The 25,960-nt window shown below is 40.3% G+C and overlaps 1 protein-coding gene across 3 annotated transcripts in view; it reads right to left on the bottom strand.

Annotated features, from left to right (window-relative positions):
• Nucleotides 1-25,960, bottom strand: part of ECHID (enoyl-CoA hydratase/isomerase D) — a 291,880-nt gene that overhangs the window by 119,320 nt on the left and 146,600 nt on the right. For all 3 annotated transcript variants that reach the window (XR_016358067.1, XM_089807443.1, XM_089807444.1), the window contains exons 4-6: nt 21,972-22,010; nt 21,783-21,881; nt 165-212 (exon numbers count right to left, since the gene is read on the bottom strand). Coding sequence is in view for 2 of the 3 variants with exons in the window: in XM_089807443.1 (XP_089663569.1) it covers nt 165-212; nt 21,783-21,881; nt 21,972-22,010 (186 nt within the window). In the remaining variant the exon portion in view is untranslated. The remainder of the gene's footprint in view (nt 1-164; nt 213-21,782; nt 21,882-21,971; nt 22,011-25,960) is intronic.

Here is a 25,960-nt window from a genome sequence, read left to right as displayed (position 1 = left end):
TCTATAAGCACACAAGCAAAGGAAAATTCAAATATCTTCACTACATCACATACAGTTTTTTTTTTTTTTTTTTTTTTTTTGCAGTGTATTAAATAACCTTTGTAAAGATGAACAATGTTTTTGTGTCAAAATGAAAGAGACATTAAAGGTACCAATGTACTCACCAAACGAGCCATTGCAGTACATCCATAACCAGCATCAAAGCTTCCTACCTATATCCAAAACATTAAAACAATCATAAACACGCAAATTGACAATTTTTCTTCATTTCAAGTACAAACAATTGCAACTTTCTAAGTGGAGAGTAATTCCAAAAGGAAACCCTGACAAAATATTTTTTGTAACAGAATTGATAATGGCTTTTTCATATCTATAGAAATGATTATCTTACAGATTCCCTACGGAGCATTGCATAGATATTTAATTATCTCATAGCTGGCATTGTATAAGAAGCAAGTTCCAAGCACTAAATCTGCACTCAGGCAAAGCTATGGAAACACCACAATCAAGTCCAAGTGTAGAAAAGAAGAAGCTATCTACGTTTATAAGTATCTTGTATGACATTGTAAAACTTGTGAAATGATTTGGGCAGGAGATAGTCAAACTTGAAACTTGAGACAATAAAAAATATTGACTATGGTCTTTTGAACTTTTCCAATGACCCTGAGAGGTTTGGCTGTTGACTAGTATAAAAAAATTGAATCAACCTCCTGAAATACATGAAAGAAACTAAAGAACACCTTTGAAGACGAATTCAGATTGCTTTCAGAGAACAACGAAACCATACCGGAAATTTGCAACACCAGTTAAGCACAAAAATGTAAGGGCTTATCATTGGAGGCTCAAAGAATTACTTGTAAAGTTAGGAAAAAAAAATGTTCTAATACTTTAAAGAAAATATGTTTTATTTAAGGGTTTGCCCCATTAAAGGAGAAAATAAAGTCTTACCACCCTCATCGTATACAAAACCTTTGAATGTAGAAAGTGGAGGAAAAATGTCTTCACAAACCAAAGGAAAAACATATAAAGATCAGTGATTGAATGGAAGAGACAACTATGAATTAGGAACAATTCAAGCACTTAGGAGAGTCGTGTGTTGAAGGATAAAGGAATTAAAGGTAGAAACAGAAATTAACAACAACTTATATAACTATGGCGTACTTATTGTGAAAGAGAAATTTCACACCAAAGCTAGAGTTCGAGGAAAATGTTTTGTGATATTTTTCAGGTTCTGGGTCATTCAATAAAAGAATGGCCATACAATTTGAAAAGCATAAGTGCACAAGTGCTTTTCACAAAAGGAAAGCAATCCACTCCACGAAGCAGTCCACCAAAGCAACAAAATAACAAGAATCCACCTTCAGCTGAGTGCTGAAAGCAAAAAGGAGGTTGAAATTCTATACAGTACAATTCCAAAGGTCATCACATTTACAAATATAAACACTGATGAATTAGGACATCGCAATAAACTGTCGCAGAAACTAAAACTAAATGGAATTATCATGCAAATGGTGTGGCCTTGGAGATAAGATGTTGGATGTTCAAAGCAAAAGGCCAGCACCAAGATGATTGAAGTAGAAAGACATGATGAAATATTGACCAAGAAAAGAAGGTTGTGTACAGTGAACCAGACCAACGTACAAAAAATGAAAGAAGTCATGAAGCAAGAACAGACGGAAAGAATGCAATGCAAAAGGAATAACAATGCTTCAATTAACATACAAATCCTTCAGTAAGGTACACTCAAATAAGAGTATTGTATGCAAAGTATTACAGACTATTGTACAAGTCAAAACTACAGATTTATTACAAAGTATCCCAAAACATACGATTATGATTGCCACTTGGGTAATAGAGGGTGGCAAGGTAGAACAAAGAATGGTGCACGTGAAGACTACAGAAAGCACAAGAAAGCATATATTGCACCATTAAGTCCAGGTTGGCTGGTAGCAACCAAGGCCAAACGAAATTGAAAAAAGAACACACAATCCATTCAACAAGAATAGAAAGTTGAAGAAATATAATTGATCTAAAGAATCAAGCAGTAAAGAAGCAACTTCCTCAAATTCCTTAGATCCAAACTCCAAAAAAGAATGGATAATGAAGCATGATAAGGATCCCATGGATCAAAAACTTTAAGGAACTCTGAAATTGAAGCCTTGTTCAAAAGATGAAATAAATTCCTTTCATGGCCTATTTGACAAGCAAATAAAGGACTATAAAGTATTTGCCTCAAACTATAATTTTATTGAAGCTATTGTTGACTCAACAGTCTGCACCCTTGCTTAAGGTATGACCCTCAAGCGACCTTGTGTAACATGGAAACAGCCTCCAAGTGTGGGACTTGTGCTTTGAGGCTGAATCTCAGGAGAAGGCTGGCTTCCTCACTATCAAGGTGCACCTAAACTAATGCTTGAGAGGAAAGGGAGAGAGAAACAGAAAGTAAAATGCTGAAAGGGAAAGGGGGTGATGCACCGAGATAGAATTGTGGTTACGATCTTTGCCTATGACTGCACAAAACATCAATGAAAATCCAAAATACACTAATCTTAACTCTATTCTACTTCCCAAAAGACCACATGCAGGTTTGGAGCTGATTAAAGTGCTGAAAGGAAAGATATTTCACTATGCAGCAACTGCTAACAGACTTAACACAACATATGAATCAAGAAAAACAAAAAAGAAACATTCACTACAAGGCAATAAACATGCACGAGTTAATGAATGGTAAGATAGGTAAAAAAAAAAGGATTTCACTAATGGAAAGCAAAAATTGCAGAGCATAATGCTGCTGCAAAATACAAACAGAGAAGAACCCCGAAAACATATTTACAACTACCTTTTAAAGAGTTAAAGCATAACTCTGATCTAACTTGAAGTTCAAACCCCAACCAAGATGAAGTTGAGTTGCAAAGGAGAGCAATAACTGAGAATAAGAATGGAATCTAATCATGATATGCAATCTACCCATGAAGTGACAAGAAATGGAAGGCAAAAATTTGAGAGTATAATGTTGCTGCAAAATACAAATAGAGAAGAACCCCGAAAACATATTTACAACTACCTTTTAAAGAGTTCAGGCATAACTCTAATCTAACTTGAAGTTCAAACCCCAACCGAGATGAAGTTGACTTGCAAAGGAGAGCAATAACTGAGAATAAGAATGAAATCTAATCATGACGTGCAATCTAACCATGAAGTGACAGGAAGAAACCAAAATCAATGCACCCAGCCATAAAAGAGATCCAATCACCAAAGATTTGATCATTTTGTGCATTAAAGAGGCATGGAATGCATTGGTGCCATGGAAACAAGGCCCAAGAAGTCATTGGGCATTGAAGAACTAGCCTTGATGGCATGCCATGGACAAAGAAAACCATGGGGAAGGATAACAAGGTGCGTTATCCACCTGCAACATGTAGGGTTGATCGAGAGGGGGAATCGGATTTCCCTAAAAACAAACGTTGGCCGTCAAGATAGATCTCCCATTGAAATGAATGGCCCATATGGGGCAAGAATCTCCCCCAACGACAGATTGAGTCGCCACTGTTGATGCAGATCTTCCCCTCGAGATGGACAACCAAGATGTAAGAGAATCTCCCTCAACACGAGATTAGAATGAAGCCATCAATCAAGATGAGCTTTAATTCCAATGGACGGCTGAGATGTAGCGAGGAGACTCCAAGATGAGCCAGAACCAATGGTTGTCAAGCAATTTCAGGCCTCGGAGGCTCACGAAGACTTTGCAGAGTGAAGAAATATTGAAATGGCAACGCATGGCAGCGTGACACGATTCCAAGCTTTGAAGCATTGAAGGAAAAAGGCAGCAATAGGAAACGTCGGAATGGCGACATGCAGCAACATCCTGTGCCTTGCCATTTGACAGAACAAAAGGTGATCTTATAATCTTTCGTTGAATCTCCATCGTCAATCTGCACAATTCATGTTGTGTTAAAAACAAGCACCGGAGATGGGACCCTCCGCCATGTGGCGCAACTCCAAACTCCGGAGCCTTGCGAAGACTATGCAGCATGAAGAAACAATGGAACGACGACGTGTGGCAGCAACTCATGCTTTCACGAAGATGGACAAATAGCTCGCGAAAACATGATATTCGTCAGATCTCGTAGCCAATTAACCTGACCAAGAGCAAACCAAGCTAACTCGGTCAAAAGAACAAACTGCAGCACAACAAAAGAACAACTAAGTCAACTCGGTCAAAGAAGGGACCGAGCTAACATGAAATATTAGCCACCAACCATAGCGTGATGACCCACTGCAAAGAATCTAGCCCGCTGAAGATATCTCGAATTGGTTATCAATGATGAACTTAATGGTGGCAAAAATAGCCAATATTCTTGGCGACTCAATGGGATGCTTGTCTGCGAAGCATAGATCGGTGGCCTTAAGCAATCGATTAGGCATAGAGTCACCAAAAGAACAAGACACCATCCCACCTGCAATTTCACAAAAAATTTGCCTCTACAACTGGCAAAATTACAAAAATTGCTATATCTAGGAAGGAATAGCTATGCTTGTGCACTTCTTGGAAAGCAAAAAAACACCTACTCTACTATGTACAAGTATTTACAATTACAAAAAATCAAACAAAGCCATTTACTGGCTTGATGAAGTAACTGCCCTTCCTCAAAAGCTGATTTCTTATCCCATGCACATCAGCAGCTAGACAGACCAGTAAGTATGACAACCATATTATTGCATATAGTACCTTCTTCCCAATGCTGAAAACAATGAAGCTTTCCAAGACTAGGACGCCTTGATCTTGAGCAAGACAGACTTGCTCCTTCTTTTGGTTTTCACCGTCATGCTCTACAATGAGCATGACTAGGGGCAACATGCACTGTTGCGGAGCTAGATGCCTTATGGGGCATCCTCTTGATGGTGCTTGGTCCAAGGAAATATCCTTGACCATGTTGTTGTGCTCCACAACACTCAAATCCTCATGGCCAACAAGGGTTAGCTCTGATGGTACGGCTAGTAATGCACTCTCCTCTTGTTGCTTCTTAAAAACATGCTCTTCATATATAGGAGATGATGAATCAAGCTCTATGGAAGAGCAGATAGCATCAAACTCATCCAAAAGGTCATCCTCATCATCAATCTCCTCCACTATAGCTGTAACAATATGCATAGGTTGAGGGGCAATCTCATGCATATCAGCATGGTCCTCCTCAAGGATAAAGATATCCTTGGGATCCTCCTTTCCATCTTCCATATTATAAAGGATAGTTTGCTGCAACAAATGTTCCTCATATGGGGAAGATGACTTGTTAGATAGACATGAGACCTCAAGCTCATAGAAATCAATCTCCCCCATCAACTGTGATGTCCCCACGTCACAACAGTCCTTATGATGGCTTGAAGAAGAAAGAAATTCCTCTTCCTGGATTATCTTCTCTATTGTAACATTGCATGCAAGCTAAGGAGCAGCCTCAAGCACATTAATGTGTTTCTCCCCAAAGACAAGGATTTCTTTGGGAAGCTCTTTTCCTTGAACCTCCTTCTGTAGCACATTTTTTCAATTGGTGGCTGCTCCATTGTCGTCTCTGATGTGGGCAAAGACATCCACTTCTTCATGAACCGTAAAGAAGGGACAGGTATTCATTTTGGGGCTCACCATCATTAACTCGTTGAGGCGTCTAAGGTGTAGGCAGAGATTCAGGGAAGCTTGAAGTAGAACTCTAGGGAGGGCTGCTTTGTCTGAAGCTAGCAAACTTCCTCCTTGGAGGCTCTTGCACTTCAGCTCTCTGCATTTGGGCAAGCTTGAACCTTTCCTCCTCAATTTTCTTCTATTTTAGTTCGTCCTCCTGTTGCACCTTTTGAAGGGCTTGGTGAGCTTCATTGAAAATGTCAAATGCATCAGACATCATGCCGCAAACATAAGGATCATTCTCCCACATCTCCTTGTCATCCTACAACTCCTAAATCCAAGAAGTCATAAGGAGCATAACAAAAGAAAAATCCCCGCAGTCTGTATTTGGGTATGGATTCTCAACATAGTTAAAAATCTTGGAAAGTTCAACAAACCCGGATCCCAAACTATCTAAATGCTCCTGAAGATCAAAACTCTTTGAACTAAGGTCTGACTCGATCCTCTTCTCTTGTTGCTCCTAGAACTCTTTAACTGTGATGAACTTGGAGGGGGAAATTTTCACATATTCATAGCCATAGATGACATGATGTGTTGGAGTGAAATCAGCCTTCTAGTGATCTAGGTAGTCAGGCTGGTCATAACCAGGCTGTGGCTGAGATAGGGGATGGGAGAGATGAGGAATGGCCTTTTCATGATATTGGGGAAAGTGGGAGGCATTCTATGAAAGGGATCCATGATAAAGCATTTAGACAAGCACCTTCATAGAAATCCTAAGGAAACATAGAAAATCAAAAAAATACCAGCACTTAGTCTATTGAAACCAATAGATGCATACAGTCGCCATGGTATTGAATGACTGCCTCCAAAGGCCGATGGCATCAATAAAAACACCCAATTTCTCAATGAATTGACCTTCAAAGTGGCTAACTAGCGGACCTATGAAACCAAAATCTTCTTTGTCCCACCGGGCGTGCCAAAAATTGTTGACACAAAAGTCTATACCCTTGCTTAACCTTGTGTAACATGGAAACAACCTCCAAGCATGGGACTTGCGCTTCGAAGCTGAATCTCCAAAGAAGGTCGGCTTCCTCACTATCAGAGTGCACCTAAACTACTGCTTTAGAGGAAAAGTGAGAGAAACAGAAAGTAAAATGCTAAAAGGGAAAGCGGGTGATGCACCAAGATAGAATTGTGGTTACAATCTTTGCCTATGACTGCACAAAACATTAATGAAAATCAAAAATACACTAATCTTAACTCTATTCTACTTCCCAAGAGACCACATGCAAGTTTGGAGCTGATTGAAGTGTTGAAAGGAAAGATATTTTACTATGAAGCAATTGCAAGAAAACTTAACACAACATATGAATCAAGAAAAACAGAAAAGAAACACTCACTACAAGGCAATAAACATGCACAATTAATGAATGGCAAGATAGGTAAGAAACAAAGATTTCATTAATGGAAGCAAAAATTGCAGAGCATAATGCTACTGCAAAATACAAACAGAGAAGAACCCTGAAAACATATTTACAACTACCTTTAAAAGAGTTCAAGCATAACTCTAATCTAACTTGAAGTTCAAACCCCAACCAAGATGGAGTTGAGCTGCAAAAGAAAGCAATAACTAAGAATCAAAATGAAATATGATCATGAAGTGTCATCTGCCCATAAAGTGACAGGAAGAAACCCAAATCAATGCACCTAGCCATAAATCAGATCCAATCACCAAAGATTTGATCATTTCATGCATTAAAGAGGCATGGAGTGCATTGGCGCCATGGAAACAAGGCCCAAGAAGCTGTGGCGCATTGAAGAACTGGCCCTGATGGCGTGCCATGGACAAAGAAAACCGCGTGGAAGGATAATGGGACGTGTTCTCTGCCCGCAATATGCAGGATTGACCACAAGGGGGAATCTGATTTCCCTGAAAACAAATGTTGGCCGTCGAGATAGATCTCCTATTGAAATGAATGGCCAAGATGAGACACGAATCTCCCCAAACGAAAGATTAAGTTGCCACCATCGATGCAGATCTTCCCCTCGAGATGGAGAACTGAGATGTAAGAGAATCTCCCTCAATGCAGGATTATAACACAGCCGTCAATCGAGATGAGCTTTATTTCCAGCAGACGGCTAAGATGTTGTGAGAAGACTCCAAGATGAGCCAAATCCAACAGCTGTCGTGCAATTCCAAGCCTCGGAGCCTCATGGAGATTCCGCGGAGTAAAGAAATGTCGAAATGGCGAAGTGTGGCAGCGTGACACGATTCTGAGCTTCGGAGCATTGAAGGAACAAGGCAGCATGAGGAAACGTTGGAATGGCGACACGCGACATCTTGTGCCTTGCCATTTGACAGAACAAATAGTGATCCTATAATCTTTCGTTGAATCTCTGTCATCAATCTGCACAATGCATGTTGTGTTAAAGACAAGCACTGGAGATGGGACCCTCTGCCACGTGGCACAATTCTAGACTTTGGAGCCTTGCGGAGACTCTGCAACATGAAGAAATGTCGGAATGGTGACGTGTGGCAGCATCTCGCGCTTTCACGAAGATGGGCAGATAGCTCACGAAAACACAAGAGTCGTCAGATCTCATAGCCAGTTAGCCTGACCAAGAGCAAACCAAGCTAACTCGGTCAGAAGAACAAACTGCAACTCGGCAAAAGAAAAACCGAGTCAACTTGATCACAGAAGGGACCGAGCTAACATGAAATGTTAGCCGCCAACCTTAGCATGATGACCCACTGCAAAGAATCCAGCCCGTTGAAGATCTCTCGGATCGGTTATCAATGTCGAGCTGAATGGGGGCGAAAATAGCCAACAACTACCAAGATCAATGAAAAACAATACATGAAGAACATTTTTTTAAAATTGGATGGTTCATTTGTGCTAGACAATGTACAACGTTTGTAAAGATTGGAAGGTTTGAAATGACTAACTTCGAAGTTCCACTGGTAGCACCAAATACAACCAATGATCACGGGAAATAATGTAGGCATCACTCACAATGATAATACTGAAAAAAGCTCAATTCGCAGCCTACAAATACTTCTTGTGGTAATGAATATTACAAAGGATCCTACTATTGTGCATATTTTTCTACATCATCAAAGACAAATCAAAGCAACTACTTATGTTTTCCCTTTCCTTTGGCATCACGCATTATTCATTCTGAACACTTTTGATTTGTTGTCGTTTTTTTTTTTTTTTTTGCTCTTCTGACTGCTTCCTTCTACCTTCTCTTCTTTGACCAAACGGATGTCTTCGGTAGAAACTGTAGCTGACAGGGTGTTGTCGTCGGTAAAGATTTTGTAGCCGATGGGTAGATTAGGATTGTTTTGTAGCCGACGGACCCTTCTGGAAGGTTTGGTGGAAAGTATTTATACACCCTCTGGGGTCATTGTAAAGCATCTTATCACCAGTTATGTAATCTGTTGGCTTATGCGAATAACGGAGCACTGTTGTTCGTGTTCATTATCTATGTGCATTTCTTAATTAATCTATGCGGTAAACATTTGGCGTCGTTTCCCTATGAACCTGGAAGGTGGGAGGAATGAAGATTAATGCCAAATCAGCTTAACAAGGATCGCAATAAGGTCAAGGGAAAAGATGGAATCCGTACTGCGCAAGAAAATTTAATTCTGGCACAGCAAGTCGAACACCGAAGGAGATTCCAAAAGATTGCCGACGGAAACCGGAGCACAGAAGAATTGTTGGAGGAAACTCGGCAGCGGGTGGAATTGGTGGAAGCAACACGGGAGGAGTTTTTGAATTTGTGTTCGCCGATGTAATGTCCCCATTTTAGCAGTTGACCAAGTGTGTGTGCGTTAGCCTTGTTCTACATGGTCCCGAGGGCTAACGAAGGGTTTAATAAGATCCTGGAGTGTTTTGGCCTAGTCATTTCCAGTTTGGGCCAAAACGAAGTTGATTTACTCAGTTTCAGGCATACTTACTATTTTTAGTAAGTCGGCAGGACACAGTGCAGGTCAATTTTGGTCATTGGATTTGATACTCCTCGGTGAGAGCTTTCCGATGAGCTATCACTCGCATTATTCAGAGTCTGATTGCTAATACATTTTAATGCCTGAAGTTTTATTAAAGTAACATCTAATTTAATTGTAAAATATTAAAGTGTTACTTTAATATTTATTTTATGCGGATGTGTACTCAAGGGAGACCTAAGGGGTATTTTAATATATGTTTTATATACTACACATCTTTTATCCCACATTGCCCATATGAGTTGAGCGGACCCTTGGAAATAGAATAAAAGGAAGCATTTGTGGCTTCATTAGCCAGGTTGAATATGAGAAGAAATTGGTGTATGAGTTGCAGCTCCGTTCTTGGCATTTGAGGACGTCTATCCTCTCTTGTAACATTCTAAATGTCATTCCCTTGGGGTTTGGGCTTTGGAATTCTTTGTTATTGGCTTCATTATCAGACAATTTAGTTGCATTTCCAGCTATAGGCAGATTTGGTATTTTGCTCATATCTTCTTCACTACTTTTTCGACGCTTATGCCGCTTTGAGGGAATGATATTACGAAGGTAGTGCATTGATTGAAGGACAAAGCACTGTAGCAGCAAGTTCGAAAGCATGGGCTGGAGTATTATGTCAATACTGCTGAAGTAATTAGTGAGTTGATAAATCTGCCATGTATTTGGTTTTATGAATTCTGAAAATAACATTTTATTAGCAGCTGTTCATTTCCACTTTGCATATTATTGTAGTTTCTTTCTTGTTTATGTTGTATGATACCAATTCCATGCACAAAACACAAAAAACAAATAAATGTTTGATTTTCGGAGTTATAAGGGGTTTAAAACATTAAACGGAGAAATAAGAGGTTGAATGCAAACTGTTTGACAAAATTCCTTTCAGCAAATTGGTTTAGTTTTTTGGGACATCCAGGGGTGCCCATTACAGCCAAGGGAAGAAAATCCAAATGGAAGACCATCGACTCGCATGACTCGGAGTACAGAGGGAGCACGAGCGTGGAGTGACCTCTTCGTCCGAGATACACTTATAAGATCCTTCTTCACCAAGCTTCGCAACTATTGAAACCACCGATATGGGAGAGAAAGCCGTCGGTGTGGAAGTATAGTCCACTAGTGTGGGAGAACACTCCGCCAGTGTGGGATTGCAGACCGCCAGTGTGGGAGAACAGTCCGCCGGTGTGGGAGAACAGACCGCCGGTGTGGGAGTGCAGACCGCCGGTGTGGGAGAACAGTCCGCCGGTGTGGGATTGCAGATCGTCGGTGTGGGAGTGCAAAGCAACAGTGTGGGAGTGAACAGCGCCTGTTTACAAAAACCAATTGTGATGGCGGGACCAAAAGAAAAGCTGCCGAAGTTCGATGGCGATGGTACGACCGATCCCATTCGACACTGCAAACATGTGAAACGATCTGAAGGGCAAATGGCATAACTGCTGAAGATGACTGGATGAGGCAATTTCTGGCCACCCTACGGGTTGTGGCAATTGACTGGTTTACTAGTACAGATCCACAGAAGCTAGACAGTTGGAATAACATTAAAAAGGAGTTTCTTGCCGAATTTCAACTATTGCACAATGATAATGAAATTGTAGCAAAGATCTTCAATACTAAGCAGGGGAAGAATGAAACTGGCCGTGTCTACGCCAGGAAATTAAAAGACTTGATAAACAAAATGGAAAATAAGCCGACAGAAAAACTTCAGAAAAGATGGTTCGTGGAAGGTCTACACCCAAACTTGCGGAAGAAAATGAAAATTGTGACGCCATCATCATACACGGAAGCTTATAACAGAGCATTGAACCTCGAAAGTGAGTAGAAGACAAAAAAGAAGAAGAAGACCAGCTCATCTGATTCAGATAACGACGAGCCTTTCGAAGAAGATAGCAGCGACTTTCGAAGAAGATAGCAGCGACTATGAAGGCAGCAGCAAGAAGGTCTGCGCCCTACAGAAGGACATGATCCACATGCTAGAGTTTTAAAATATGCAGAAGGAGACAAAGGGCAATGAGTTGTGGTGCATGGAATGTAAGACCGATGGTCATACTAAAGGATCCTGTCCAAAGAACCAATTCTGTGATATTTGTCAGATCATAGGCCATTCGACAAAGGAATGTCCCTTTAACATGAAGACCAGAGGATCTCCGCAGATACTTCTTACATATGAGGCATCCCCGTCAGGTAGTAGCGGAAATATCAATATTGTTGGTGCTACATCGGGAGGATACAGGAATAATAGACGCAAGCAGAATAACAATAACAATACAAACAATAACACTAACAATACTAGTAGAAGCCGAATCCAGTATGATGCGAACGGACGGCCGATCATACAACACCGAACATGTAATTTGTGGGGTCATTTTGCGCAAGATTGTACAACCGCAAATACACCCAAACTATTATGCAGATGGTGCGGACCCGGCGATCACGAAGATTCCAAGTGTCCAAAATCCGGAGTAAACTTGATCACTGTTGAGACGAATGAGGAAGAGGTTCTGGCAATTACGTGGAAGCAAGCAAAAGAATACCCGAACCCCACCGAAGAAAAGAGGAAATTTGCGAAAGCACGAGCGAAGATTGAAAAAGCATCGCAGGCGGAAACATCTTAGTTGAAGGACACCACCAACACTTCGGCGAGGAATTCCGTGGAACAAAACATAGTACGGAAAATTTTGCAGACAGAGGTACCAGTCAAGATAAATGATTTGCTTCTCACGATGCCTCAGCTTTGATCTGATCTCACAAATATTACGCCAATTCCTAAGTTACCGAGAGAACCAAGTCAAGGGAAGGAAAAGGAAATTGCTGCAGGCGGAGAAGACCAAATGTTGCTGGCCCTCACATCTGGACGACATCCCGCGATCGTTGAGATGGTGATCCTCGGACATGTTCTCACGGACACAATAGTTGATGGAGGGTTCGGCATAAATGTCTTACCCAAGGAGACTTGGAAGAAGCTTGGACAGTCAACATTGTGGCCCCCTAAATTTCAGTTGCTGACAGCGGATCAACACAGCAATAAACCCCTGGGTGTCCTGATGGCTTAGCCAGTGACCATCGGCACACAGCCGTTCCTATTGGACTTCATTGTGATTCCGTTGAAGAGAAGAGGATAGGACGCCATCCTGGGCCGTGGATGGCTTATTCAAGCCAAAGTCAGACACGACTGGAACAAGAACACCTTGTCACTCGAAAGTAAAGGCCGGCGATTTCTCATCGATTTGCACACCCAAATGGTCGGGGAAGAAGCCCTGTCATCAAATTCCGAAGAGGAGGATGAAGACAAACAGCGTATGGAACCGAATCAGGAGGGAGTCCTGCGGTTGGAGGGAGGATCTACAGATGACGAGCTGGATTCGGTCAACGGTCTTTACCACTGGCAAATAGAGGACTACGAACTATTCCAGAGCTGCAATGTACTAACAATGGAGGAAGGTCCGAGGGGAGATGAATTTCCAAAGGAGTTCACTAAGGTAAACGAGGGGGATACACCGTTGGATGTTACACCCGCCCATGCATTCACTAAGGGGGAGCCCATCAAATACAACTAAGCCACACTACAAACCATGAATTTGGGAGATGAGGCCGATGAGTCAACTTCGAAAAAAGTGGAGCTGCAGTAAAATGAATCAGAGAAGGAGATTGAGGTTACTGTGAAAACAGTGACAAAGCAAGAGCTCTCGGAGAAAATGGAGATCAATGAAATGGTGAAGAAAAAAATTGAGAATGAAGAAAGCGAGGGCAAGCGTAAGAAGAGTAAGAAAAGAAAACAAGCGAACAAAGTAAAAGGAGGAGAAGTGAAGAAAATCACAGAGGAAGATAGAGAAGGGAAGAAAATAACACCGGAAGTAAAGAAGAAAACCACAGTGGAAGGACATACGAAGAAAATCATAGAGGAAGAGCGAGAAGTAAAGAAAATCACATAGGGAGAAGGACAGCTGAAGACAACGAAGGTTGATGGAAAAGTAGAGAAGAAACCAGAGGATGATCAAACAGTGATTGGAGTCTGCCGGACAAGGGTCCCACGGACTATTCCAAGACACCTTTTTCGCGGGTTGTTCCCCTTGGCCTGTCTTTATCTCGCGCGGACTTTTGTTGTGCGGATGGCTTTCTATTCTCCGCAAATTGCATCTTGGTGTTCGCAGGCTCATCTTGTTCATTGGCGGCTTCACTTTTTCAACCACGGCGTAGTGCGGCTTTTTCCTGTCTTCTGCAGATTCTTCTGCAAGGTGCATTGTGATTGCGGGTTGTCTTCATTCTTCCTCAGTGGCATCTTCTTCCACCCCTAGTGGTGTTCGTTCTTCCACAGTTTCCTTTATTTCTTGTACACTTCTCTATCAGGGGATGGCTCCTTAGTTCATCGGGTGGCGTCGTTATGTATCTTTCGACTCACTCATCGTCGTGGAATGGTAGTGTGGAGGGAAAATTGAGTTGTATTTTTTTATTTGGGAAAAAAAAAGAGTGGGGATGTTCTGCAGGCACCCACCCCCTAGACTGAAGCTTCCCATAGATGGGCCCGCAGCATCTTTCCACGGACAAGACCGTGGAGAGTCTTTTCCTGCGGAGCAAGTTCTTTCTGCGAATTTATCTCCTCTTCCGCAAACTATGTATCCTCCTATAGATGCCTTATTTCGCACGGAAATCACTAGTCCCTCCGCGGATGTCTACATTCTCTGTCGGGTTATCTTCCGCAGATGCCTTTGTTCCCCTGCTGTCTTCCTTCCCGCAGACTTTTTTCTTTTGCTTCCACTGGTGTCTCTTTATTTTCCCATGGACAAGTAGTTGTTGGCGACTTTGCCTGTGTTGATGCCTTTTGTTCTCCTATGAATGGATGGTATTGTGTATACAAGTTTTTTTCACGGTGTAAACTCTTCCCCACAGTGGCATTCTTCTCTCCTCCACGAACAACTTCCCCGCAGGCTACCTTAGCCTCCGCAGGCGCCTTTGTTTCCCACAGGCGGACTTTACCTTTGTTTCCCACGACGTTTGGTGTCCCCACGAACTTTATTATCTCCCTCGACTGTGTTTCGTAGACTTCTTTTGCTTTCCGCGTGTGTTCGTGTGCCGTGGAGCTTGTTCATCGCCCGCACGTCTTCTCTAACCTCCCGCAAGCAGTCTTGTGTCTATTAATATCTTTCCGCAGCTTCATTCTTCATAGCACATTGATGCCTTGATCTTAGAAACTTCAGTTTTTTCCATTGGACTAAGCTATGAAAGAAGGCACCAAATAAAAATATCAGCAGCATTGTTCTTTGCTATCAAGGAATCGCTTATTGCAGATAGGTTCAGAGGTAAAGCTCCTGTGTTGGCGTAGTGTTATCCCTCTGCGGTTGCATTGGCCCTTGCACATTGACAGTTTGGAGACAGGAAAACTAAAGGTCCTACGTCCAGCAAATCTCTTTTGTTTTCCCCGCGGCATGACTCTTCTCTTCCGCAAACGGTTTCCCACACAGGATATTGAAGTCTTCTTCTTCCGCGGCACATATTCATCTGGAGGAATTTGTTGTGGATTGCAGAGGGACGGTGAATATGATTGTTAGAAATCTCCATATCTTGATGCCCTGTAACAAGTCATGCGACTGAATTGCAAAGAGTGAGATCCTTTGAAAAAAAAAAAATGACACATTGAAACAGTTCAGAATGAGTAATGCATGATGCCAAGGGGAAGGGAAAGACATAAACAGGTGGAAAATGCAAGCAGTTGCCAGAAAGAGTATGGGATCGAAAAAAATCACAAAAATAGTGTTTTGTGTGGGTTTCGGAGTGCTAATTTGGTCTTGGCGGTGAGGGGCGCTACCCCTCAACCCCGCTGGGGGCGTTGCCCCCTAGACCCCCAGTCGTTGCGGCTATTAGTCGTGGAAAGTGTGACCAGTTGATGTGACCTAAAACTGTTGCAAGCATGGAGTGTCTGTGTACCGGAGGCACTTGGAGTGGGTGTTGAACGTGAGGCTGTCTTGGTGGATGCACAGAGAGCTCGGGAGGAGTTGATCATCCAATTGAAGGCAGTTCAACGATGCTTGGCTCAAGGTACCCAGAAGTTGGAAGCAAAGAAAGCGGCACGAGTGGCTATCAAGGTCAATTTGATTAAGGAATAGTATTGTGTTCCCAGAGGCTGCAAATGCAACACATTTTAGAGACCAATTAGTGTATTCTGTTTTGTTAATCTATCTTGGATATATTGTAATTGTATTTTGTAATTGTCGTCCAGAGACGACTTTTTTCTTTTTGGGGGGGATGATGTCGTCGGTAGAAATTGTAGCTGACAGGGTGTTGTCATCGGTAAAGATTTTGTAGCTGACGAGTACATTAGGATTGTTTTGTAGCCGACGGACCCTTCTAGAAGGTTCGGCAGAAAGTATCTATACAACCTCTGGGGTCATTGTAAAGCATCTTATCACCAATTATGTAATTTGTTGGCTTCTGCGAATAACGAAGTACTGTTGTTCGTGTTCATTATCTGTGTGCATTTCTTAATTAACCTATGCGGTAAACAACGGAAGATGCCTGCAAAACCCTCAGCCAAAATCGAATAATTTCTTCTAAAAGTCCGTACGATGAAAGAATACAATCTTTGTTGCACATAAAGGGTTGTAGCCGCACGGTGATCTTCTGCAATTTTGAACAATCAAACTTCCATTCTTCTTGAGCGTACGAATATTGTATGAAAGGCCTTGGATATTTTCCTAATTCTCCTGAATCAAGCCGTACAGCATCCACAAACCATGAAACTTGACCGTACAATGATTACCTAGCTCCTATGTTTGAATGACATAAAAATCCGTATGGTGTTTGAATATACAGGGGCCGTAAGATGTCTAAAGAAGGGGCCATATGGTGCCAATTAAAAGACCAGCCTCCACAATCTGTACAGTTCCAATCAAAGAAGTCAACCTTCAAACATTCCATATGATTCAAGTAGAGAAGTTAATCTTCAAAATCCATATGGTATGGAGATCTTTGAAAAGGCCATACGGTCCCCTTGCATAATACCTGGAGTGCCTTCGTACCCTTAGCCGTACGATTTCCAAGTTACCTCCACACTTTGCTTGACGTATGCGATATCCTTTCGTACGATGTTTTTGGAGATTCCTACGTTAAAATCTGTATGGGCATGAGTTTCTAAAAAGGTCATACAATGCCTTCTAGCCTACTTAAGTCACCGTATGGTGACTCTTTTTCACCCTTTCTCTTTCTTTTTTTCACTCTTTCAAATTTTTTTTCTATTTTTTCTCTTTTTTTTTCACTTTTTCAATTTTTTTCCCGTTTTTTTTTTTTTTTTGATAAATTTTATAAAATCAGTTCTCCTTCTGAGCTCCATCATCCTGTGATGACAAGGGAGTCGTTCGGGCATGGTACATTTTTAGCTTCGAACCATTGACTGCCTCTGGGATTTCTTGTCCGTCTAACGTCCACAACTTTATTGCTCCGTTATTAGTCACTTCCTGGATCTAGTATGACCCGACACATTTCACTTTAAACTTTCTCGGTTTGATTTCATTCCGTTTGCCATATTTCAACACTAGCTGTCTTGGTTGGAACATGTTCAATTTGAGGTGTTTATCATAGCATGCTTTGTGCATGTTTTGTATTACTTCCATGGCCCATTCTGCCTGCAATCGTCGCTCATCAAGTTTATTTAAGTTACACGATCTCTCCCTCAGGTTTTCCATATCGCCTAGTTTGTTCCCAACACTCGGTACCATGACTTCCGTCGACTAGCACTCCTTGCTTGTCAATAACTATATTCTTGATTTTAGAACCTTCACTCTGTACCACTGAAGCTTTTATTAAACCCTTCCTCTTTGTTTCCTATGCAAACCGTATGATGTGTTTTCCTCGCTGTCAGCACCTTTCTACTATATCCATGGTTCACCCTAACATTTTCTTTCTTCGCAGTCGTATGGTGGAATCTTTCCTTTTTCTGGGTTCGTAATGTATGTTCTTCCCTTCAGCTTCAGCTGTAACCTTCTTTCCTTCTTCCACTTCTCTGTATTCCTTCGGACATTCATTTCCCTCTTCTTTCTCACCTTCGTCGACCCTTAACATATTATAGCTCGGAAAGAGCTCATAATCCTCCATCTACCGGTGGAAAAGGCCATTCAATGAGTCTAGGTCGTCCTCATTGGACCCTCCTTCTAGTCTCAATACTCCCTCTTCATCAGGTTCCATTCTCTTCTTCCCCTCATCATCCTCTCTACCTTCGGCTTCAAAATCCGACGACGCTGCCTCCTCACCTACCATTTGTGTGTGCAGGTCAATTATGAATCTTGTACCTCCACGCTCCATTGATAGGGTATTCTTCTTCCAATCATGCTTAACCTTTGCTTGTATGAGCCATCCTTAGCCCAAAATGGCATCGTATCCTCTCCTCTTTAGCGAGATGATGACAAAGTCGAGCAGGAATGGTTGTGTTCCGATAGTGACTGGTTGTGCCATCAGGACTCCCAACAGTTTGATCCCGTGCTGGTCCGCCATTAATAATTGGAACGTAGGTGGCCACAGCATCGACTGTCCCAACCTCTTCCAGGTGTCTTCCGGTAAGACATTCACGCCTGACCTGCCGTCCACAATTGTATCTGTCAGGACAGTTCCCAAAATTCCCATCTCGACGACTGTTGGATGTCATCCAGATGAGAGGGCTAGCAGCATTGGATCCTCAACAATTGCGCCACTATCTTTCTCCCTTCCGTGTTCTGCCGGTAATATAGCTGTTGGGGCGATGTTTATGAGTGTCGATCAAAGTTGAGGCATTGTGAGTAGTAGATCGTTTATTTTGATAGGTACTTCAGTTTGTAATATCTGTCATATGATGTTCTATTCTATGCAATTCCTTGCTAAGGTACCGGTAGTGTCCTTCAAGTGTGTTTTCTCTGCCTACGTTGCTTTCTGGATTTCTACCCTTGCTTCCTCCGGTCTCTTCTTTTCTTCCGTCAGATCGGGGTACAATTTTGCTTGCTTCCATGTGATTGCTAGAACCTCCTCTTCATCCATCCCGATGGTGATCAAATTCACTCCTAATTTCGGGCACTTGGCATCTTCATGATCTCCAAGACCGCACTATCTGCATAACAACTTCGGTGCATTTGTCGTTGTACAGTCTCGAGCAAAGTGGCCCCACAAATTACATGCTTGACATTGAACCATCGGTCGTCCATTCGCATCGTACTGAATTCGACTGCGGCTCCCATTATTATTATTGGCATTGTTGTTGTTTTGCCCTCGTCTATTATTTTTGTACCCTCCCGAGGTGGCACCCTCCGTACTGGTGTTTTCGCTCCCTCCTGATGCGGAAGCCTCCTGTGTCAAGAAAACTCATTAAGGTCCTCTTGTTTTCATATTGAAGGGGTATTCCTTTGTGGAATGTCACATGATCTAGCAGATCTAGTAGAACTAGTTCTTCGGATAAGATCCCTTCGTATAGCCTTCTGTCTTGCAGTCTATGCACCATAGCTCATTTCCCTTGGTCTCCTACATGTTTTTAAATTCTTTCATCATTCGGATCATATCCTTTTGAAGGGCTCGGACCTTCTTGCTGCCCTTTTCGTCATTGCTACTCTCTTCTTTCAAAGACGCATCGTCATCTAACTCAAATGAGCTACTCTTCTTCTTCTTTGTTTTCTGTTCACTTTCCAAGTTCATTGCCCGATTGTATGCTTCAGTGTATGACGATGGTGGCACAATCTTCATCTTCTTTCGCAACTTCGAGTGTAGGCCTTCAATGAACCATCTTTTTTGCAGCCCATCACCTGGCTTATTTTCTATTTTATTTATTAAGTCTTTTAATTTCCTGGCATAGAATCGGACCGTTTCATTCTTCCCCTGTTTTGTATTGTATATTTCGGCTACAATCTCATTGTCGTTGCGAAGCAGTTGAAATTCGATGGTAAACTCCTTCTTAAGGTTGTCCCAAGTGGTTAATTTTTGAAGATCCATATCGGCGAACCAATCAATTACTACGCCCCTTAGGGTTGTCGGAAATTGTTGAACCCATTCATTTGTATCCATTATACCATTCGCCCTCCAAATTGTTTTGCATGTTTTACAGTGTCGAATTGGATCGGTTGTTCCATCATCATCAAACTTTGGCAACTTCTCCTTTGGTCCAACCATTACTATTCGAGGTTGAGGGATGTGTTGCGTGACCGCACTGTTTTGCGTACCCGTGTTGTTCTGGATACCCACACTGTTCTGCACACCTGCGCTGTCCTGCACACCCGCGCTACTTTGAACACTTGCATTGTTTCCAACAATTGTGCTATTTGGTGAAGAAGGGTTTTCATCAACTCAAGCTGTCCATTCTGGAAGTGTGTCTCGGACGAAGAGTTCACTCCACACTCGTGCTCCCTTGGCACTCCGAGCCGTGCAAGTTAATCCCCTTCCATCTGGATTCTCTTCCCTCGGCGTATGCAGGTTCAGAAACTCCTCCCTTCCTTCTTCCACCAAATTCAACAGTTGTCAAGTCTCTTCCAATAGTTCCTCGGTGCACCGGTGACCATCGGCAATTTTCTAAAACCTTCGTCTGCATTCGGCCTGCTGTACCAAAATCAAATTCCCTTGTATTGTGCGTATTTCATCCTTTTCCTTCAGCTTATTCTTAAGTTTATTCAACTAATTCAGCATGAGTCTTCATTCCAACCTTTCTTCTAGGTCCATCAGGCAATAGCGCTAAATGTTTACCCTATGCGTAAATAGATTAATGCACACAGACAATGAACAAGAACAGCAGAACTCCTTTTATTATTCACATATGCCCAAGACATTACATTATGCTTATGATGATTACAATGATCCCGGAGGGTGTATATATACTTTCCGAAGAACCTTCCCAAAGGGTCATCGGCTACATAACAAGAACCTTCCCGAAGGGCCTGTCGGCTACATAACACTTACCGACGACATATATCTTGTTGGCTACATAATATTTACCGACGACAATACTACTCAGAATCTGAGTATTCCAAATTTATAGTTTTCAATCCCTTTTACTATTTTGAATGCAATAATCATAGATACAACGGATAGGGAACGACATCATATATTAAAGACCGTTTGTTACAATGTTACTTTGGGTAGCACCAACTATCATAAATAGGTGAACTGCATTTTATTTTTCAAGACTAATCACTTTCAATGTACATTATCTTTTTTTCTCTGTTGTTTGTTTCTTAGTTTAATGCACTATTTTACCTTCCTATCAAATTCTACGTTCATTACTCAACCCAACCCTCGAGGTAGACTGTAGAATATATAGGTAATAATAAAGATCAGCTTGCTCATAAGGACTAGATGAACACAAGATATAAGCCTGCCACAATAAGCAGAAAGGTTCTTTGAATCTATAACACCCAAAATGTGAATGTTTATAACATACAATTCTACAATCTATTACTTCAACCCTGAACATGATGAAAGGGTGTAATATTTCCAGATTCTGGTTATATAAGACAAGAAAGTCATAAATTGAAAGAAACAATAAGAAAGGCATCTCATGATGATGTGTAAATGTTGATGTGAATCACAAGGCTCATAAAAAGTGACTTATCATATGGCATTGGGAAGAGAAATTAAGAAATAGATAATGCAGCTGTATACCACTGTAGACCAAACAGAGGCAATCTAGAACCATGAAAAATGCAAATGATAATCATAACTAATATTTTGGTTGGTAATAATGACGCACAATTGGATGGACTTGAATCTTTATACTCTGACAGTATCAATCCCAACTTTGACACTGGAGCACAGTTGGATGGACTTGAATCTTGATACTCTCACAGTGTGGGTTCCAACTTTACCACTCCACCAAGCAACGTTAGATCCATATTGAGCAAGATCCTGAATTTTAAATACTTAAGATGGAAATCCTAATCTATGCAGGAAACTATGAATGCCAATTGCAATCCATATGATCATATGATGGTACGGAATACATCAAATTTGGAAATTTACATCTACAGATATATGTAAATGCATACATAATAAGATGGCAGCAGCTGGGAAGTTACTTTTGTCCACTGACATCAATTTCAATTAAAGTTTTCAATGATAGGTCCACCATAAAATGTGTCCAAACTAGACGTGTGATTTGCATACGTAATTATTTTTTCTCTCGAAACTGTACCCAGCAGATGAATCTTTCTGAGATGTCACGTGGAACAGAAATCAGACCTTGGGACCAGTTTGACCAAAAATAGCATTATTCGCTGCAATTGTTAAATCGCAAACCATGTGCAAAACATGCCCACCACCAACTGCATATCCTGCAACCTGATATACAATAAACAAAAAACATAAATAGAATTGGACCAAACATAAATCTAAATCTTATGAGAAACAAAACTATGATAACTGTCATACCATTGCAATAACCGGTTTTGGAAGCCGCCGTATCTGTAACTGCAACAGATAAAATAAACAACTAAATTAAAATCCTGTCTTCAGTTTTATCCCATCCAATTTTGATAAGTGGATAAATATAGTTTCAAATATTTAGGATATGATTAGTTTCTGTGAGAATGAAGGTTACAGTATAAGATAGCAGGTAAATAAGATACAGTGAAAACATAAACTAATAAGAGTTCAAATCCCAACTAAACCATTTGAGGTAAATGTGACTAAACCATGAAATGGAATATGGGAAAGCATATAAAAAAACAAGATAACCATAATAAACACAAGATAATATGTTGAGAAATCCTTTCAGAGAAAACTCCACCACTAAAGAGACACTAAGCTTGTACTTATCTGAAGAAAAAGAGTACATCAATACAATTAATTTCATCTTCTCTTGTCTAATAGTATTCTAACATAATAATACACCTGCATAACAGCATAAAACCTCTATCTCATGGCTCGCATTTAGAGCAATCAAATATAGAAAATCGTGATATCCAAATCGAAGAGTCAAACATGACCCCAAATAAGGGACCACCCTCCACTAACAAAAATAAAATAAATAAATTTAAATCCTTTTTCGAAGCCATTGTAACTTTATCTACAGGTTGTAGTATAATTTTCATGGACACAAATAAGAAGTGAAAAATATTTTATCTCCAAGTTGCTCAGCTTGAGGATCAAGAAGGCAAGTAGAGTCTTGTATGTTGATAACAAATCAAATAAATAAAGTTATCATAGACCAAAAGGGTTCATATCCAATTAAATCACATGGACTTAAACCATCAAATGGAACACGAGAATGCATACGAAAAATTGAAAACCATAATAAACACCAGATTTTCATGAGAAACACTTTTCAAAAAAAAGATGTGCCATCAGAGAGACACTGAGCCTGTACTGATCTCGAGAACAAGTGTACGTTGATACAATACACAAAATCTTCTTGAATCCAATAACATTCTAGCAGCATACTAGTATGAAACATTTCCCTATGAAGCCTCTTTCTCACGAGTCCAGAAATTAGAGTATGTAGATAGAATAAAAGATATATGTTACATATTAGTAATGTTGTGCTTCTGATTATTTAGTGGGTATGGTTATGCCTTGTCAATTGATGGAATTATTTTTAGTAGTTTCCAATAGTTAGAATTTCATCGCAACTGTCAGCAAGTTTATACAGTCCTATAGTTGAGAAAACGGAAAGTGTGTTGAAATAGTTCCCTTTAATTCCAGTTTGTACGAGTGTCTCATGAATTAAGAAAGAAACTGTTATATGAAAACTAATTTTTATTACTCATGAATTCTTGTATGAATAATTCATTTGTAATAAATCAATTTTACTATGCATTAATTATTGTATATATGTCTATCAAGTCAACATTTTGCACCATTACCTAAGTTGCACGTTCAAGTTCAGATTCAAGAATGGGTTCCTGGGATCACAATTCTAAAGAAAATCATACATTCAATTACTGAATTGCAAAATGAAATTTCAAAACATAGACTAGTTCATCAAATAATAAAATTTGAAACATAATGATAATAGTGACAAGTGTTTAATATTTATCATTGTATCAAGGTCCTTCAAGGGTCAAATGGGTCATCAAAAGATGAGGGATCAATGGGTCATCCCCGGTTACAACTAAATCAAAATCCTCATCATTGGAACCCAAACTGATTCCACTAGCCCCAAATGGTATTATATCATCACCATCATCATCCACATCCAGCAAGGTAGCTCTAGCTAGATCCTAGATGGTCATATCCAAGTTAGCAGACTTGCTTTAGAAAAAAAATATTAAAAATAAAATATTATTTAATGTGTTATCAAGTTACTTTTTGGCCCCGTGGGTCGTGGATCCCCAGAGGTCCGCCTAATTTGTGGACCCACAATCCGTAGTGCAAACCCTGCGTGGACATGCAACGGACCCGACCCAAATCCAAACCTACAATGAACCCGGACCTTGACCCAGCTAGCATGGTCTCAACCCTGGAACTTAAATTAGTATCCTTAAAAAATACAAGTTAAAATGATCATATAAATGAACCAACCAACTAAAGAAACAACAAAATCCATGTAATGTCCCCAATTTCGTAAGCATCAATTTTTAGAGGACTGGCCTATTTTTTGACCCTCATAGGCTAATGGAGTTGTTTAGAGGGTCTAGTTGGCAAAGCCAAAGGCCAATTTCCACTCCAATGATCAAGGATGTTCAAGATTGCTCTTTGTTTGAGTCAAGTCAGCATACTTACTATTTATAGTAACTTACTATTTTGGGGAAGTTAGGGTCAATATTCTGAGTAGGGTACCTAAATAGTTGGTATTGGCATAGAGTTGTAGGGACATCAAAAGAGCTTCCAATTTGAGACTTACTATTTATAGCATGTCAATTTATAGTCAATACTATATCTAGTAGGGGCACCTGGACTCATGGTATGCACTACTATGCACAATGATTGACTCATTCATCAATTGGCTCAATTTGAGGGACTTAATATTTATTGTAAATCAATTATGCCCATGTTGCTATTTTTAACAATGCACCTGGACATAATATTAGCATAGTTTATCAGTTGATTAAGTGGAAAAAGTTTACTAGCTTACATTCAAGGTATTAATTATTAATAAAGCATTCTTTATTAAATATTAAATATTAAAGGGTTATAATATAAAGTATTCATTAAAAGAGGGGCAATTGACTTAAATGAGTGCATCAAATGAACATTATAATAAATGGAGTGGATCTATTTATTATTTCGTAAGTCAGCATGGAATATAAATGCAAATATGTTAAAGGTCTTATAAGTACAAAATAAAATGCATCAAAAACAAATATTAGTAAATTATGTGAAATGTATTGGAGAAGATACTTGAACAATTTCTACTCAAGAAAATTTAACAAGCCAAAGAGGTAGAAATCTATTCATTTTGTTTGTGCATTTGATGTTTGTGAATTTGGCGACATGGGTGAAGGGAATTGTGCCAAGGGTTTGAAGAGTTTCAGCTTAGAGAAACGAGGGTTTTCTTTATAGTTTACTAGCATCTGAGGTACGGGAAGAAGTGCTGATGTTTCCTATTATGTGTGACTTATTTCAGAGTCACAATGTGCATTGAAATTGGAGAAGTATCGTTCAGTTTTGATTACTTAGCAACAGATTATTGATAATTAATACCCAGCAATAGGGGACATGGCTCATAGTGGCTGAAATTAGCATTCCAATTAGCAGCCATATCTGAATTATACCACCTGCAAGTTATTTATTGTTTCCATGAGGGTTCCAAGAAGTGGTGAGCAATAAAGGGAATTTATTTTGGCATTTGGGGACTCTAATATCTTCAGCTATGTGCATTGGAAGGGGTTGTTATTTTTTTGGAGACAATTCTATGAATGTTGAAACAATAACACAATGCGCGCTCACCAGGTTTTTATATTATTTGCTTGATAATTTAAAGTCACCATAAACTGCAAATTGATTCACTGTAAATGGTTTGGAATTGAAATAAGGAGGTGCAAGGTTGCACAATAACTGTTCAATGGAAGACCATGTCGTAGTTATTTATTTCAAATCTATAATGAATCACTAGTATGCATGTCGAGTATCCGTGAAAATGTCTATTGGCTGTAGGCGCACATTTTACATGTAGAAATCATATGTATGCTTTCAAAAAGACGGAAAGGATTGTATTTTAATTTCAGTTATTTGCCTAAATATCTTAGTGATTATTTGCAAGCATTTAAACTTCATTTGAAACCACTCCAAGCATGCAAAAACAATCTGAAAATAAAAGACAGCAAGATAGAGATCTCATGACAAGTGTTTGACAAAATTACTTGAGTTTCAAATTTGCATTACAAATAGCAAGGGATATTATAGAGGTGAAGTTAGAATATGTTGGGGTTCTTACAATCCAACCTTAAAACAAGACCACCTCAGAAAAAATCTGCTCC

The sequence above is a fragment of the Cupressus sempervirens genome, chromosome 10 (assembly GCF_028749045.1).
Source record: "Cupressus sempervirens isolate cs-2001-9-10 chromosome 10, ASM2874904v1, whole genome shotgun sequence".
NCBI classification, from domain to species: domain Eukaryota; kingdom Viridiplantae; phylum Streptophyta; class Pinopsida; order Cupressales; family Cupressaceae; genus Cupressus; species Cupressus sempervirens.
This window is presented reverse-complemented; position numbering and strand designations above follow the sequence as displayed.